Genomic DNA, 14,022 nt, shown 5'->3' on the forward strand with positions numbered 1-14,022 from the left:
ACATACACACGCACGAGCTCGTTTTTCTTTTTTATTCCTGCATCACGATGTGAGGAGACGTTTAACAAGTGATTTTACTCCCTGTCTCTTCTCTGTTGAACTCTTTCTCTCTCTCTCTCTCTCACTCTCTCGTCGTATACACACCACAAATGATGCTGGCTGTGTTTACTGGTCGTTGTCTTGTCTTGTTTTTCTTCCCCTCTTCGTATAATTGCGTTTTTTTAAACGTTGTTCACGCTTATTTCTTGTTCGCTCAAACCTGAATTATGCTGGTTATTGCTGATGCTTCTGCTGCTGATTCTTGCTCCATACGTCTATGATTTATCTATGCATATTCACGTTATTGCCATTTGCTTATTCCAACGCACTGCGACACAAACGGTCATGGATTGTTTCTCTTTTATTCAACAGATTTATATCGGTTATTTTTTTTGTTTTGTTTTATAGCATTTTTTATTAAAACACCCTTGATTTATTTCATTCTTTGTCTTATTCAGCATTTTATTTTCATTTTGAATTATATTCAGATTTTAATATAGATGTTGTTTTACATTTTTTTTTTAAATTATTTTTACTCTTTTTCATTGAGAATTTAAAATCGGGTAGCTAAACTTCAAATTGACAATATTTTTTACGTCAATACAAAGTTGAATTCAATTTTATCACTTCTTTATTGTTCTATAATCCATTTGTTCTAACTAAATAATGAAACCCATTCCAAATTAAAAACACATCTTTTGTTCATTCAAGAAATAGAACGTGGCGTATGATATTTGTATTAGAAATCTGTAGAAATCTGATAAAAACAAAATCTCTGTTTCAGCCGTTTTTGACGATTCAAAATCACTGTTTGTTTTATTCAAGATTTGTTCAGCGTTTGTGATAAAATGAACGAAATTTATATTAAAAATGTCTGTGCTACACTTAACGTTGTTTTACACACGAGTTTTGCGTTGTTCAGAATTTAAGGGAAACTTCGCTCGTGAGATAATATTCACTGCGAGCTGAAATCGATGGCGTGTGCATCAAAGAGCAAATACAAAACAAAACTGAAGTGAGAAACTCAGACCAGCAAACATTTGTTTCAATCCATATCTCAACGACCAAACAATGGATTAATATAAAATGTGTTGTGTATGAGTAAATGTGTTGTGTATGTATGAGTCAAACGTGTCGCACACATCGAAACGAACTCACAACTCGTGCACAAAAAAATACCGACCCGTGAATATAGGTACTCACACAGTGATAGGTGGGATAAACTAATGCGATTGCAAATGTATACGAAACGTAGAATATCGCATATCGGCAAATTGGAATGGTGCATATATTATACCGTGTATAATCAAAGGGAAATCATGAAGAAAAGTACGCATAAGAACGCAAAAATTGAAGCAACACAAAATTACAGATGATCGAACGCATGTACATACGAACCAACACACATATGCATACGCATACACTCACTCGGAGGCCTTTCTTTGTTAGTCATACGTTCGAGAAGAGCGAGATAGAACAAAAATAAAAACCGACCAAGGATGTATTGGTTGGCTTTATTTAGAGCCAATAGAGGTATGGTCTATTTATAGAGAAAGCGCACATTTCGGGCCGCATGTGTATGTGTGTGTGTTGGTGCGCGCGTTAGCGAGCAAATGAACCAAACGAAAGGGAACCAACAGAGGCAACCGAAGTAAATCGCATAAGCGTATTGGAAAGAGTCAGCTGTCTTGATGTTACGCCACACGAGATACATACTACGCGGTCGTTGCTATCATAATTTCTCGCTACTCGAAATAAACAGAATGAAAACCCAGCAACAACAACGAACGAACGCGACTTTCAGTGCATGTGTACCGAGAACCAACAACAAAATCACATAAAACAGCTGAACTTATGGACAAGTACAAAGCACACAGCGCTGACGTTTTGCTTGTATGTTGTTTTTTCCCTGTAAAATATATATCGCTTGCGAATGGAGGAGAACAAGCGTTCTCGTGTACAAATAAATTCAAATATAATTGATATATTTGTATCAAGTTTCACTCTTGGCCCTTGGCCCGTCTCTTGTTTATCGATATGTTTATGCACTGAACTTTGGAATCGGCGCACGAGACTCGAACTATTCGAAACATAGTTATGCTGAGCAATTTTATTATTTTATGAACCTACTTTTGATTCCAAATCGAGTTTTGGTTTAGATATTTTGTGGAATGCTGAAAAAACAACCGCACACTCAGAGACCAAAAATTGGAACAAATTATGCAATCAGCGGATTTCATTGTCGGCCGTTGTTTCGTTATGTTATCGCAATTCCGTCATTTGGATTCAATTGCAATTGATAACTCAATGAAACAAACGAATAAATTGAGTCAAGATCAATGCATTAGCATCTTTTGAATGACTCTATAGCAATGAGTATCCATTCAATGAGTTTAAAGAACTCTATTTAGCTGCTGTAATTCTTAAACACATAACGAGAATCTATTTTTCTCTCTACGGGGCAGGCAGGCCTTTGATTTATGTCTGATTTTCTGAGGATTGATAGTAGCGCGCTTCACTTTTCGCATAGTACAACGGAAATGACTCTTCATAAATAGTTGCGTGCTTTGGAACCGTAACCATGAATTTCAGCTACACTAAACATGATTTAATGATAGTGTTTTTTCCTTCTGCCTTCTGCTAACGCCATTGTATTGCTTTCGCTGATTGAATCGAAGGTATACGGAAAATTTTCTGTTTTCAAAAGATATATTCACAGAAAATTTCATTCGAACGGGTATGTATTCATTTTGCTGAGGCTTTCGAATATTTCACTTAATGCTTTTGATGACTTCCATTGAATGGTTGGCACATGCCGTATTCCTATTGAATTTCTCACATTTCATGCGATTCAATCCGTCCATTTATGGAGATATTCCATTTGAATACCGCCAATTTTTTTTTTTCCTACTTTCTCATTGCTCCAATTTGTTGCCTGTGTCAACCTCATTTTCAATTTCCTTCGCACAATGATTTTTGGGTTAAATTACAGACGTTCAGCAATGGGCGCAATGTAATTTGAGGGTTTGCAATTTCTTTTCTTGATTTTTTTTCTCCCTTTTTCTTTAATGATTTCCCCCCCTTTTTTCTGTATTTTCTTATTACTTTTCCGCAAACTTTGTTTGTATGGAAAAGTATTGGTTTTACTAGCCAAAATTTCATGACATCTCCTCTTTCGGACCACTATAACGTCATGCCAAACTTCAAAAAGCACATATCTGTACACTAGGCAATGTAGATGGGATGAAATCCTATCGATCAAGACCTATCTACCCCCAAAAACATGTTGTTTACTATGAAAAATGTGCAAAATTGCGATGTTCGTATGGCGTCGTTCGCGTCCGCGTTCGCGTCCGAGCTTTTTGTTCGCCGATTATCTCAAAAAGTTGACAAGATAATTGAGATCTGTAAAAGCCAAAAGTTTTGGCATGTCGAGACAAAGCTTCGGATTGATTTTGAGCCCATTCTGATTTACCAATTCCGTACCATAAGCCTCCGACTGAGGACCTGAAAAACCTTGAAAAATGACACTTTTGTAGGAAAAATCGCCCAAAAAGCCATTTTTCAGGGTTTTGATCAAGGCAAACTGCCATTTTTTTGCAAAAATAATGGGAGTCTGTGAACAACCGAACACCTACTTGCCCATAAATTTGGTCCAAAATCGACATTTCTTGAAATTTTCCTCGAAAAATAGACTTTTGTATGAAAAATCACACAGAAAGCCATTTTTTTAGGGTTTTGATCAAGGCAAACTGATGTTTTTTTGCAAAAATATTGGGATTTGTCCAACAATCAAGCACTTAATCGCCCATAAATTTGGTCCGAAATCGACATTTTTTTAAAATTTCGTTCGAAAATGACACTTTTGTATGGAAAGTGGTCGAAATAGTTATATTTCAAGGTCAAAAATGCTATGAAAAAAGGGTCCATTGAAATTTTGGTTAAACATTAAGCGGGAGGTAAACTAAATTGCTGCGGAGCGGAAAAGTTTGGATTACGTATGTAATTCGTTTTATTTTTTTTTACATTTATTTGATAAAATTACAAATTTTGCCGAAACAAAAACCCTGACATTGCTGAGAGCACTTTTTTATTTTCGTCGTCATTGTCGTGCGTTGCTGTTGACCGTCAAGCGTCAAATTAATGATGTTCTTGCTCATTTCTTTATCCATCACACTCATACGTATGACATGTAAATGAACGGGGCACATGCCTTTGATTGACACTCTAAGCAAATTAGCAAGCACATTTTTTTTCTCCTCCACTACGTTTATGGAACGACCGTATACTTTAATTCGATAAATCGCTTGGTTTTGACTTGAGGCAAAATTATAAATACAATCAAAGTGATTCACACTGGTCAACACCTCGTTGTATAAAAATATGAACTGATAATTATGCAAAAGATTATTTTGTACGAAGAAAGCAGCAACAAACATCGAAACCAAACAAATCAACTGAATGCGATTTTAATAAGCAAATCATGTTTTGCAATTTTTTCGTTTGAACGAATGGCGTATATAGTCTGGTGAAGCCAGTTTCCGTTGAAAAAAAAAAAACAAACAAATACACAACAAATCATTATATCACGTTCGCATGTGTGGTCGGTCGATTATATCTCATCAACGCTGCTAAATGTGGCTCGTCATTGCGGTACAGTTCATTGGCAATTGCACATGTACGTAAAATTCCGAACGAAACCTCCGTTAGCCATTGTGTCATCAAAAATAATTTGCAGTCGTTTATTTGTAATTCCATCAATGTGGCTAATCAAAGGGATTATTGGTTGTTTACGCTACATTTGAATGCGGTTGACAGTCGGTTCAATTTATCACATTTCGTTGGAGAATCCGAATATTCTCTTTGAAAACAGGGCAAAAAACTTTTAGCCAGACAATGAAAACCACACTGAATCAAAAAAAAAAACTCCATACTTGAATCGAAAACAGATGATCTGTTACAGATCTGGCCTTATGTCAACGGAAGGGAGAACAGCTGTCGAGTAAAAAGAACGAAACTTTAATAAATTCTTCAGAATTCAGCTGAATATGAATTCTGTAAGTCGGCTTACTTGCACCGCAACTCCCACACTCATACTTCATTGTGCATTAAATCGCAATTGCCGAGCACGTCACAAAAGCACATTTTATGTGATTGTGGTTCAGTTAACTCGATAAACACAAAACACAATATTTAAATCTTTGAACCGATTTTGATAAGAAGCCCCAGTTTGTTTTTGTCACTTGTTGTCGCGTTTCTCCCCCCACCCTATCTCACATTCATTGCTTGCAATTCGTTTGACTGTATAAAGTGCAAATTCATTATTGTTACTCAGCAAAACACAACTGGCGAAACGATAAAACGAACGTACACAGCAACAGTTCGCATTGAATATACGCGAACGGGCATAAAGGCATCTTGAATTCTCGTCGTTAATTCGTTCTATTGAATTAAAGTGGTTAATTGCACTCGTGCATATCTGTGATATGCATTTATTTCGCTTCGTTTCAACATAGACGATGACGACGATGAATAATAAAACTTAATGTTGCAAATTAAGCGACGAATTGAGTGGTATGCCATCTACTTGTAGCTATCGAAACTCCAACGAATGGAATCTTCACCGAAAAAAATCGCAAGCATAACATTGTGTCAATTGGCTTTTTATTGTATTGTTGACCAGTGAAACAACTCTCCGTTTATTTACAAAGTTCTTTATTTGAGATTCAGCAAATATATATGAAAAGACATTTTGTTTATCCTTTGGTTTGATTCTTTTTGTTTCTTTCCTCATACAAAGAAAAAAAGAATCAACTTACTTAATGTGATAATTGAAGTCGGAGACATAAACAATTAAAGCGAATTAAACAATAAAAAAAAAACAAATAATTAAAACGGTATTTAACACAAATTGTAAATTGCTTTGGTAAATGCAAAAGTGAAATGCTCTCTGTGTGCAGGCCAAACAGAAGAATGGTGTCAGGAGATTTGCGTGCTTGTGCATGATTTGGCTTTCGTTTGTTCGTTCGTTCGTTCTGATTTCGAATTCTTCTATTTCCTTCTATTTTTACTTTTTGCTTGTTGGATTAGACGGGGAAAAATGCACACACGAAATGGTTTCTATCAACTAATTAAGACTACAACAATTTTTCTTTGTTCAACATTGTTGCACATTAGACTTTTGTTTCATGGTCTTTGCAATTTTTCATCGTTATCTGGGTACGGGTCAAAGCATCGTTTCTTTAGGAAGATATAAATTGCAGCAAAGACTAGCATTGATAGTATGATCAGCGTAATTATTATTGCAACAAGACGCATTTTGATACGATACGGTGGAACACGGATATCGTATTCATTGCTGCCAGCCTGGTAGTCAGTTGTCGACAGCGAAAATACTTGGAAGCTGTACAATTCGTTCTCCATTAGGTATCGCACTGTAAGTGTGAGAGAGAAATAGCAAACATCAATAAGAGTGATAAATGGGCACGAGATGGGAGAAAAAGGAAGCGAAAACATAGTGTAAGCTATGTGTGTGTGTGCAAAAAGAAAGTAAAAGAAAAAAGCAATTGAGGAAATTACCTTTGTAGTAAGTATCGCGTGTTTCGGCTTTTCCCATTAGATGATGACCAGGCTCACGGTACCATCGTACCACATACACTCGCAACGTTTCGATACCGTAATCGGGCGGATACCACGATACAATAAACTCATCACCCACCTATAATGCGAAAAATACTGCAATTAATTAAGGTATTTTACTTCTGTTTTTTTCTGAAAGACGCTAGTATTTCGTCGAATTTATTAACTTTTTGCCAAATTTATATTGATACCATGGATTTGCTTTGCCTTAAAAAAGGTTTTGTGTGTCTATCTGTTAAATTGGTGTACCTACATCAGTTTGCTGAACCGTAACATTCTTCGGCGGCCCAACTTGTGCAAAATGCATTACTGGCTCGTTTAGCTGATCCGGCGAATCAGTAAAGTACTCGGAAGCTTTTTTGGGAGGAAAAAAAGAAAAGGAATGTGGAAATTGTTTTTAAAATTTCATTTAACTATTTGGCCAAAAATATATTCGAAAAAAGGATTAAACATAGGGTTATGGTGTATCAAAAGAATTCTCTTGTTTGAACATTTTTTTTCTTCGAAAGGATTTTTCACATGAAATATTTGTTTGTCAGTATTTTTTTTAAAACACTTTTCATGGAAATAATCAAAATAAAAAAAAAATCAAATTCTACGCGAATTCACAACATTTTCCAAGAGAATTCTTCTGAACATTTTTATTTACACTCGAAAAGCAACGACGACAACAACAACAACAAAAAGTTCAATCAAAACACATGTTAAATCAGTCAACGTTAAAACACAACAAATATGTATTTATTCAACAACACAATAAAATTCGATAGGTTCAAGTGTAAGATATGTTTTTTTTTTCTTGCAAAATAGTTCACGAACCTTTGGTGAAATATCTAAAGGTTTTGCTGAACATTCCGTCGCCAAACCTATAAAAAGAAGATGAAAACTTGAAAAAAATAAAAATAAAAATAAAAATCACCAATTTCCTACCTATCAGTGCTCAATACCATAAATTCGTATTCTCGGCCCGGTTCCAAATTCGTAATGGTTGCTTGCATATTTTGATTATTGAAATTTTCGTAGCTTCGAACGGGCGGTCTTGTTAGCATTCGTAGGGTTCGCCATTCAGTTGCATCACTCAATCTATACCACACAACATACTCCAAGTATGGTCGAATATAGCCTGAAAAATCACCATCGTATTTCGTTATTATCCAATCAAATAGCTATAGTGGTTATCAAGATGTATAAAAATTACCTGGTTCCCAAAATAAAGTAATTGCTGTGTCGGTGCTATTAGCCGTAAGATTGTATGGTGGACGTGGTGCAACATTTTCTATCAACAACTCTGAATCAACCGTTACGGTGGCTGCTTCGTTCGTTGCAATGCACTCGTAAATGCCACGATCCGTTTCGTTGATATTTTCTATTGCGAAATTGATACCTTCAATGGTTGTACGGCTAAATGGGAGTGGTAGCCCATCTTTGCGACGCCATTGAACAATGGGACGATGTTGACCATCTTGATCTGTCGCATCACATTGAAATGTAGCCGTGTCACCTAATTTGTGCACATAAATTGGTTTTGGCTTTAAGGTGAACACAGGCGGACGTTGTACGAAGACACGAATTAATGGTGATGGTCCTTCAGTGCCTAGATCATTGTATGGTGTGCAAGAATAACGACCGGCATGCGTTTCATCTACTAAATTGAAGAAAATACTTCCATTTCGGCGATAGAACACTCCCTAACCGGGGAAATTCGAGAAAATAATGATTTATATGGTTTGTTTTTTTCTTTACAGTGCTTAATAAAAACCAAAGAAACATCACAAATTTACTTGAACATTGTAAGGATCAAATAAAAATCCGTCTTTCTCCCATCGAAGATTCGTTAGTGGCGGATTCGATCGAAAGTGACAATCTAAAGTTGCTGGTCTTCCAAACGGAAGATACACTTCACTTGGCGCATAAATTACTTTCGCTTTATCTGAAACGAACAAATGGATATTGGATTCATTACTAAAAAAAAACTCCTTAAAAATAAAGGGATTTCTAACGAAAAGGGACAAAAATTCAAGAAAAAACACATGAAAAGACATTTTGAAAAATAGAAAAAAACGCTCCATTCCTTACATTGTACATTCAAATAGGCTCTGGCTTCTTGTTCATCATTTTCAATGCTCCGAATTATGCACACGTATTCGCCCAAATCGGTCATGACCGTTGGATTAATGGTGAGACTGCCGTCTGAAGTGATAACTGATCTCTGGCTCAGGTCATCTAAATCTGATATGGCGATGCCGTCTTTGTACCATGTCGCATGCGACAGCTCTGGTTCTTTGGTGACACAATGGAAATATGCCATCTCACCTTCCATAACCGTTTGATTAATTGGTGGTATTTTGATGAGTGAACCACTTTCAACAGCCAAATGAAACCATGTGCCATTATTGCGAGTGCTTGGCGTTCGGTTTGGGAAGATGACACGACATTCATACCTGCCAATGTTGTAAACGGCGATTTTGTACATTAAATAATGTTATTAATAGACAAAAAAAAAATACGAAAAGATTAAATATCTTGAAAGAAAATTCTTTGTGAACGAAAAACTCTATTAAAAAGAACTGTACGAAAGAAATGTCCACGAAAAAAATTTCAAAAGACCAAAAAAACTTCACAAAGAATGAAAAAAGAGGTGCAAGAGTGTCGGTTTTCGGTTTTCCATTCATACCATCCCGAGTCGGTTTCTCGTATTGACGTTAAATTCACCGAGGCTCGTCCATATCCATAGGAGTTATCCAGTAGATTAACACGACCCACATAGTAATCTGCGGCGGATAATTTCCCATCATACCACGCAAAAACTTTGTGACCCTGCAAAAAAACGGGCGTATATCAATGAGGGAGAAGAGAGAGAGAGAGAGAGAGAGAGAGAGAGAAAACGATGTCGAGATGAAAATGTTGATAATTAAGTTCATTAGTGTCACTTGTTAAAGTTCTGTACGCAAAACAGAATATACAACACAAAAAGAGAGAGTGAGTGAAGAAAGAGGCAGAGAATCACACATTTACACAACATTACCCAATTAAAAATTATGTATGAACCGGGTCATATCATGACGTTCATCTAGCACATATTCATTGCGATATTGTGCGCTGGCCAGTTTCTGACTGGACTTTTTAATAAAATGACAAAAAGCAGGGTACGGCGACAGTGTGCGCATTTGTAATTAAATGCAAGAGTCGTGAGTTCAGGCTCAGTTGTGGCTATATTCACCAAATTCAATGATGTATGAACTTTATAATACTTTATGAAGTTGCTAAATCAATTGACAATTCATTGCTTTGACAGGGTAGTTGTTTGCACTCACGGGCTCATTTTATTCCAACAAATGGGATAATATTTTATTCACATTGTGCTCGGTGAGTGTGCATATGACTCATTTTACGTTTGTTTCAATTATTCCAGCCTAGCTCAACCACACACAAGTTTTAATTCAAATTCATATATAATTATACTGATATCACATTTGATTCTAATCAAAAGGCGGTGCCCGATCCGATCTCAACAGCAACAGCATCAGTATAATTGCTCTTCGCATCATCGAGCCACAAAATCGCATTGTTCAACGCCATTGTCGTCGGCAAATGAAATTGCGTAACTCGATTGTGTGTGCGTTTGTTTCGGATGTTATTGAATTTTCAATCGATGTTGACTGAAATTTGGTTTGATCGAGATGTTCAATCAGGTTTTCGGTTGAAATCTATTGTTTCTATAGAAATTGTGTACAAAATTGCGCATATTTGCGACGGACTCTATTGTTACACGTGTGGTATTGCATGACAAATTCAATCATCAGATATTGTATCTTTCCGTTGTCAGTTTTTTGTCTCATCCATAAGCTATGAACCGTTGAAGCATCTGGCATGCCTTCGGATTAAACTGGTTTAAATCGAAATTCGAAACCCATTTTCGGTTCGATCAAATACTCATCGGAAATTATTGACCCAAAAAAACATGATTCAATTATTTACATTTAAAAGCACGTAAAGACGCATGCACAATCACAATTGTGCATACTGTACTCGTTCCATTGCTTAGACTTGGAGCTATAGCATACTATCTCGTCGTGAAGAATCCATAAAACGTAAATATTTTTGTTTGCAAATGAACGAAATTGAATACGTGCGATTTGGATTGAGTTGATTTGCGCATTTGGCATTGCAGAACATTTACAATTGTTCTAGATTAGTTAATTTCTCGACGGAGAGAATCAAATTAAGTGATCCGGTTAAGACCAGCTTGTTAAGCCATTTGCAAATGAGGAAATGTTCAATATCTGTAAGAAAATTGGCTTTCTTATTGGCAACCAAAGAATGAACGACCAACTGATGAATCTAATTAAATTATGCGACCTTGTTTCTGGGTAAGATTCTTTTTTTCATTTCTCTCTCTCTCTCTCTCTCTCTGTATCTCAATTTGTCTGTCTCTCTCTATCCATCTATCTTACTCTTGATTGTTGAAATCATGTTTCACTTACCTCTTTATTCCAATGAAGAATGTACGGTATTTCAATATCCTGCGGAAAATCTAATGGGCAATTGAACACAGCATACGATCCCACCTTAGCATCAACGTATGTGGCTTGTTTGTTCAACAAATCTATATCAAGACACTGTATCACACTAATTAGATGCAGCGCAAACACCGCTGCTGCAATCGCTCTCATCCTTAGTTCCATTCGCAAAATTCCCTGTTGATTGCACAAAGGTATGTTTAGGTCGGATTCTAGGGGCAAGACACGGTATCAATTTGTCCTAATTCAACTATTTTGAACGATTTTTCCATTGTTTCTTCTAATTCCATAAGTTTTTGCTAATTTTTTAGTTTTTTTCTTCCACACATTTAGTATTACCAATGCATTCCTTATGGAGATTTTTGTTTTGTTTATTTATTGTTGTTTGTAAACAAATCTGCGATCTTTTTGCATTGTCTCTGTGTATTTCTTATGGACATATACTATGTACAGTGCAATGCGTTGATATAGACAGACTTGTTGACAAATAACGGTAAATGAACAAAACAACCTCCATAAGGAAACGTATTGGCAATGCTAAATGTAGGGAACAAAAAAGTTTCAGTCTCTCTAATTTCTGCTAATTTTGCTATTTTTGAACTAAATATCACTATTTTTTTAATCGTGTCTGAAATGTTGATCTATCTGCCTCTCTCTCTCTTTCGTTCACTCAGTATTTTTCAGCAGCACGTCGACGAATTAATGTAAAAATGTACAATTATATTGGCTCATTTCGACAAAATGTGGCCATAAATGACGCTTAATTGAGCTTGATGTGCTCAATTTTGACGTGAAGTAATGCGCTCTGTTTTTGCTCACAACGTCTTATCGCACAATTAGCAAAAATAGCAACATTTAATTGCTTGAGCGGTTGTCCATAAAGTCAGAACTTGAATGTATGATGAACCCGAAATTGCGTTTTTTTGCCTTAATTTGAAAGAATTGTTTGTCTCTGCGAAAAGTTCGTTGTTTTAACTAACTCTTAGAACAGTACGTTACATCAATTATTTCCGCTCTTTTTTTCATTCCGAATGAATGGTTCCAGAAGGTAAAATTGCGTGATGAAAAATAGAAAACGGCATTTTCATGCTTAAATATTCTATAGCATATGTGACGATTTTTTTATGTTGAAAACACTCATCGGTAATACCGAATTCGGTATATGGAGAAAAAAAAACAATCGGAAAAATGAAACACTTTTTCTCTCCGGTAAAATGCCATTTGAATTCAGTGGAAGACACAGTAACGGGGAAAAAAAATGTTGCGTATTTTATTGCTCGAAATTCAGCATGGAGAATATTAAATTTTCAACCAGCAATGTAATGTTTGTGCAATAAAACCGTTGTAATTTAACCTACTCTTCACAAATATGTTCTGTTCACAATTCAAATCTGAATTATTATTATTAAACTTATGTTGAAGTTTACTTTGTATATCACGAAAATCGGAGCACGAAAATTGCAGAGGGAATTTCTCAATAAACATCAATAAAATAGATGTAAATTGTAAATCAAGATGAGCTCCGGTGTATCGACACAACGACGACGTCGCTACCGTGCTTCATCAAATAACAAATGTGAATAACATCGATATTTTGATATTAAACGAGTTGAGTTTCGATGCATTCCACCGTTACTGTGTAACCCTTGTTTTATCCAATCAACCGAAACTGGATTGTACTAATTAATGAAAATTTAATGAAATGGCTAGTTGGCATAAATTTAGCTATTTATAGCATTAAATTGCACTTTCAGCGAGTGAGGTCGTCGTTGTTGAATATTAGTATCTATCAAATTCACTTCGAACCAATTTTCCACCACTCATATTTCGACAGCATGAGCAATGCTTTTTTTTTATAGAGGTAAAATGGTTTTCGATGATTCCCGAATATTTTGTAGTTTAAACTATTTCTAGTGAAATTTTTTCCCCAACTTTTCCGAGCGAAATGTAAACAAAAACGAATTTTGTCATAAATTCCTTTGAAAAGAAAAACGACTGCAAAAATGCCCACCTCTTTCAGGAGATTAACATCACAACGAACACAACAATTTTGACAAATTTCAAGTTTTTATTTACGTTAACGCAACTACAGTCTGTTTAGTGTTCTTTTTCTGGTATTATTGCGCTGTGTCTTAAATAACAAAACGTTCCATCGCGGAAATTAAATCGCAACTGAGCAACTGTTTAAAGTGACTTTGGTAATGTGCCTAAATTGAAAGGCAAATTCGTTTTTTTTTCGTTCTGTTCTGTTCTGTTCTGATGGCGTTGTTGGCTTTTTTGTTTGTGTTATTGTTTATCTCATGCTGTCGCTCAATTGAATCGCTCAGAGTAAGTGTGAATGCGAATATTCAGTCGAATTTAAATTGAAACTGTGCGATGAATTAGAGAGAGAAAGAGAAAAAAAGAAACACATTGAACGCAATACTGTAACACATTCAACCAACGTATGGCTGCGTTGAATAAATGAACATTAAAAGTAATGCTGTACGTAACACAACTGGAATGATTCATGCTTCTCTTTCAGTCTGACCCTTTGCATGATTCATTTTTAGTTTGCTGTCTAATCTTGTTGCACAAGATACTGAATGTTTCACTTTGGCAATTCTATTCTTGCGATGACATCACAAGAAGATTACATTGAACGAATAAGCCGCCGAACTTATCACAGTTGACATGTGAGAACGAGACAAAAAGAGAATACGCAAGTTAACATGACCGAAAACTAATTGTTTTTATAAAATATATTTGTGGAAATGCAAAAGAAAATTCTCTCCATTGATGAGCATCTTACAAACCTCTTGTGGTATCTCAAGATTAGCAGTCA

The 14,022-nt window shown here is 35.8% G+C and overlaps 2 protein-coding genes and 1 long non-coding RNA gene across 6 annotated transcripts in view; 1 reads left to right on the forward strand and 2 right to left on the reverse strand.

Moving 5' to 3' along the window:
- The window catches only part of LOC129566807 (ATP-binding cassette sub-family G member 1), a 41,764-nt gene extending 38,907 nt beyond the window's left edge, over nt 1-2,857 (reverse strand). For 2 of the 3 annotated variants that reach the window (XM_055443058.1, XM_055443041.1), the window contains exon 1: nt 7-2,857. The gene's annotated coding sequence lies outside the window, so the exon portion shown is untranslated. Of the gene's footprint in view, nt 1-2 lie in introns of all 3 variants that reach the window. The other variant, XM_055443045.1, reaches the window with a different exon arrangement.
- A 2,880-nt stretch (nt 2,858-5,737) lies between these two features.
- On the reverse strand, nt 5,738-13,428 carry LOC129566813 (protein borderless). 2 transcript variants are annotated; one of them, XM_055443067.1, is made up of 11 exons: nt 13,210-13,428; nt 11,163-11,375; nt 9,353-9,495; nt 8,755-9,119; nt 8,460-8,608; nt 7,877-8,366; nt 7,609-7,801; nt 7,498-7,544; nt 6,932-7,032; nt 6,619-6,757; nt 5,738-6,473 (listed from the first exon to the last, which is right to left on the reverse strand). In XM_055443067.1, the coding sequence occupies exons 2-11, from the start codon at nt 11,361-11,363 to the stop codon at nt 6,226-6,228; spliced, it is 2,076 nt and encodes a 691-aa protein (XP_055299042.1). In that variant the 5' UTR covers nt 11,364-11,375; nt 13,210-13,428; the 3' UTR covers nt 5,738-6,225. The 2 variants fall into 2 exon arrangements, with proteins under 2 accessions (XP_055299042.1, XP_055299041.1); XM_055443066.1 differs by lacking the exon at nt 13,210-13,428 and adding an exon at nt 12,626-12,647.
- Nucleotides 6,659-7,457, forward strand: LOC129566814 (uncharacterized). The gene is made up of 2 exons (XR_008687789.1): nt 6,659-6,789; nt 6,896-7,457. It is a non-coding gene; the product is annotated as an uncharacterized LOC129566814 (long non-coding RNA).
- Nucleotides 13,429-14,022: the final 594 nt, after the last annotated feature.

The sequence above is a fragment of the Sitodiplosis mosellana genome, unplaced genomic scaffold (assembly GCF_009176505.1).
Source record: "Sitodiplosis mosellana isolate CC-2019 unplaced genomic scaffold, AAFC_SMos_1.0 Smas_scaffold_5, whole genome shotgun sequence".
NCBI classification, from domain to species: domain Eukaryota; kingdom Metazoa; phylum Arthropoda; class Insecta; order Diptera; family Cecidomyiidae; genus Sitodiplosis; species Sitodiplosis mosellana.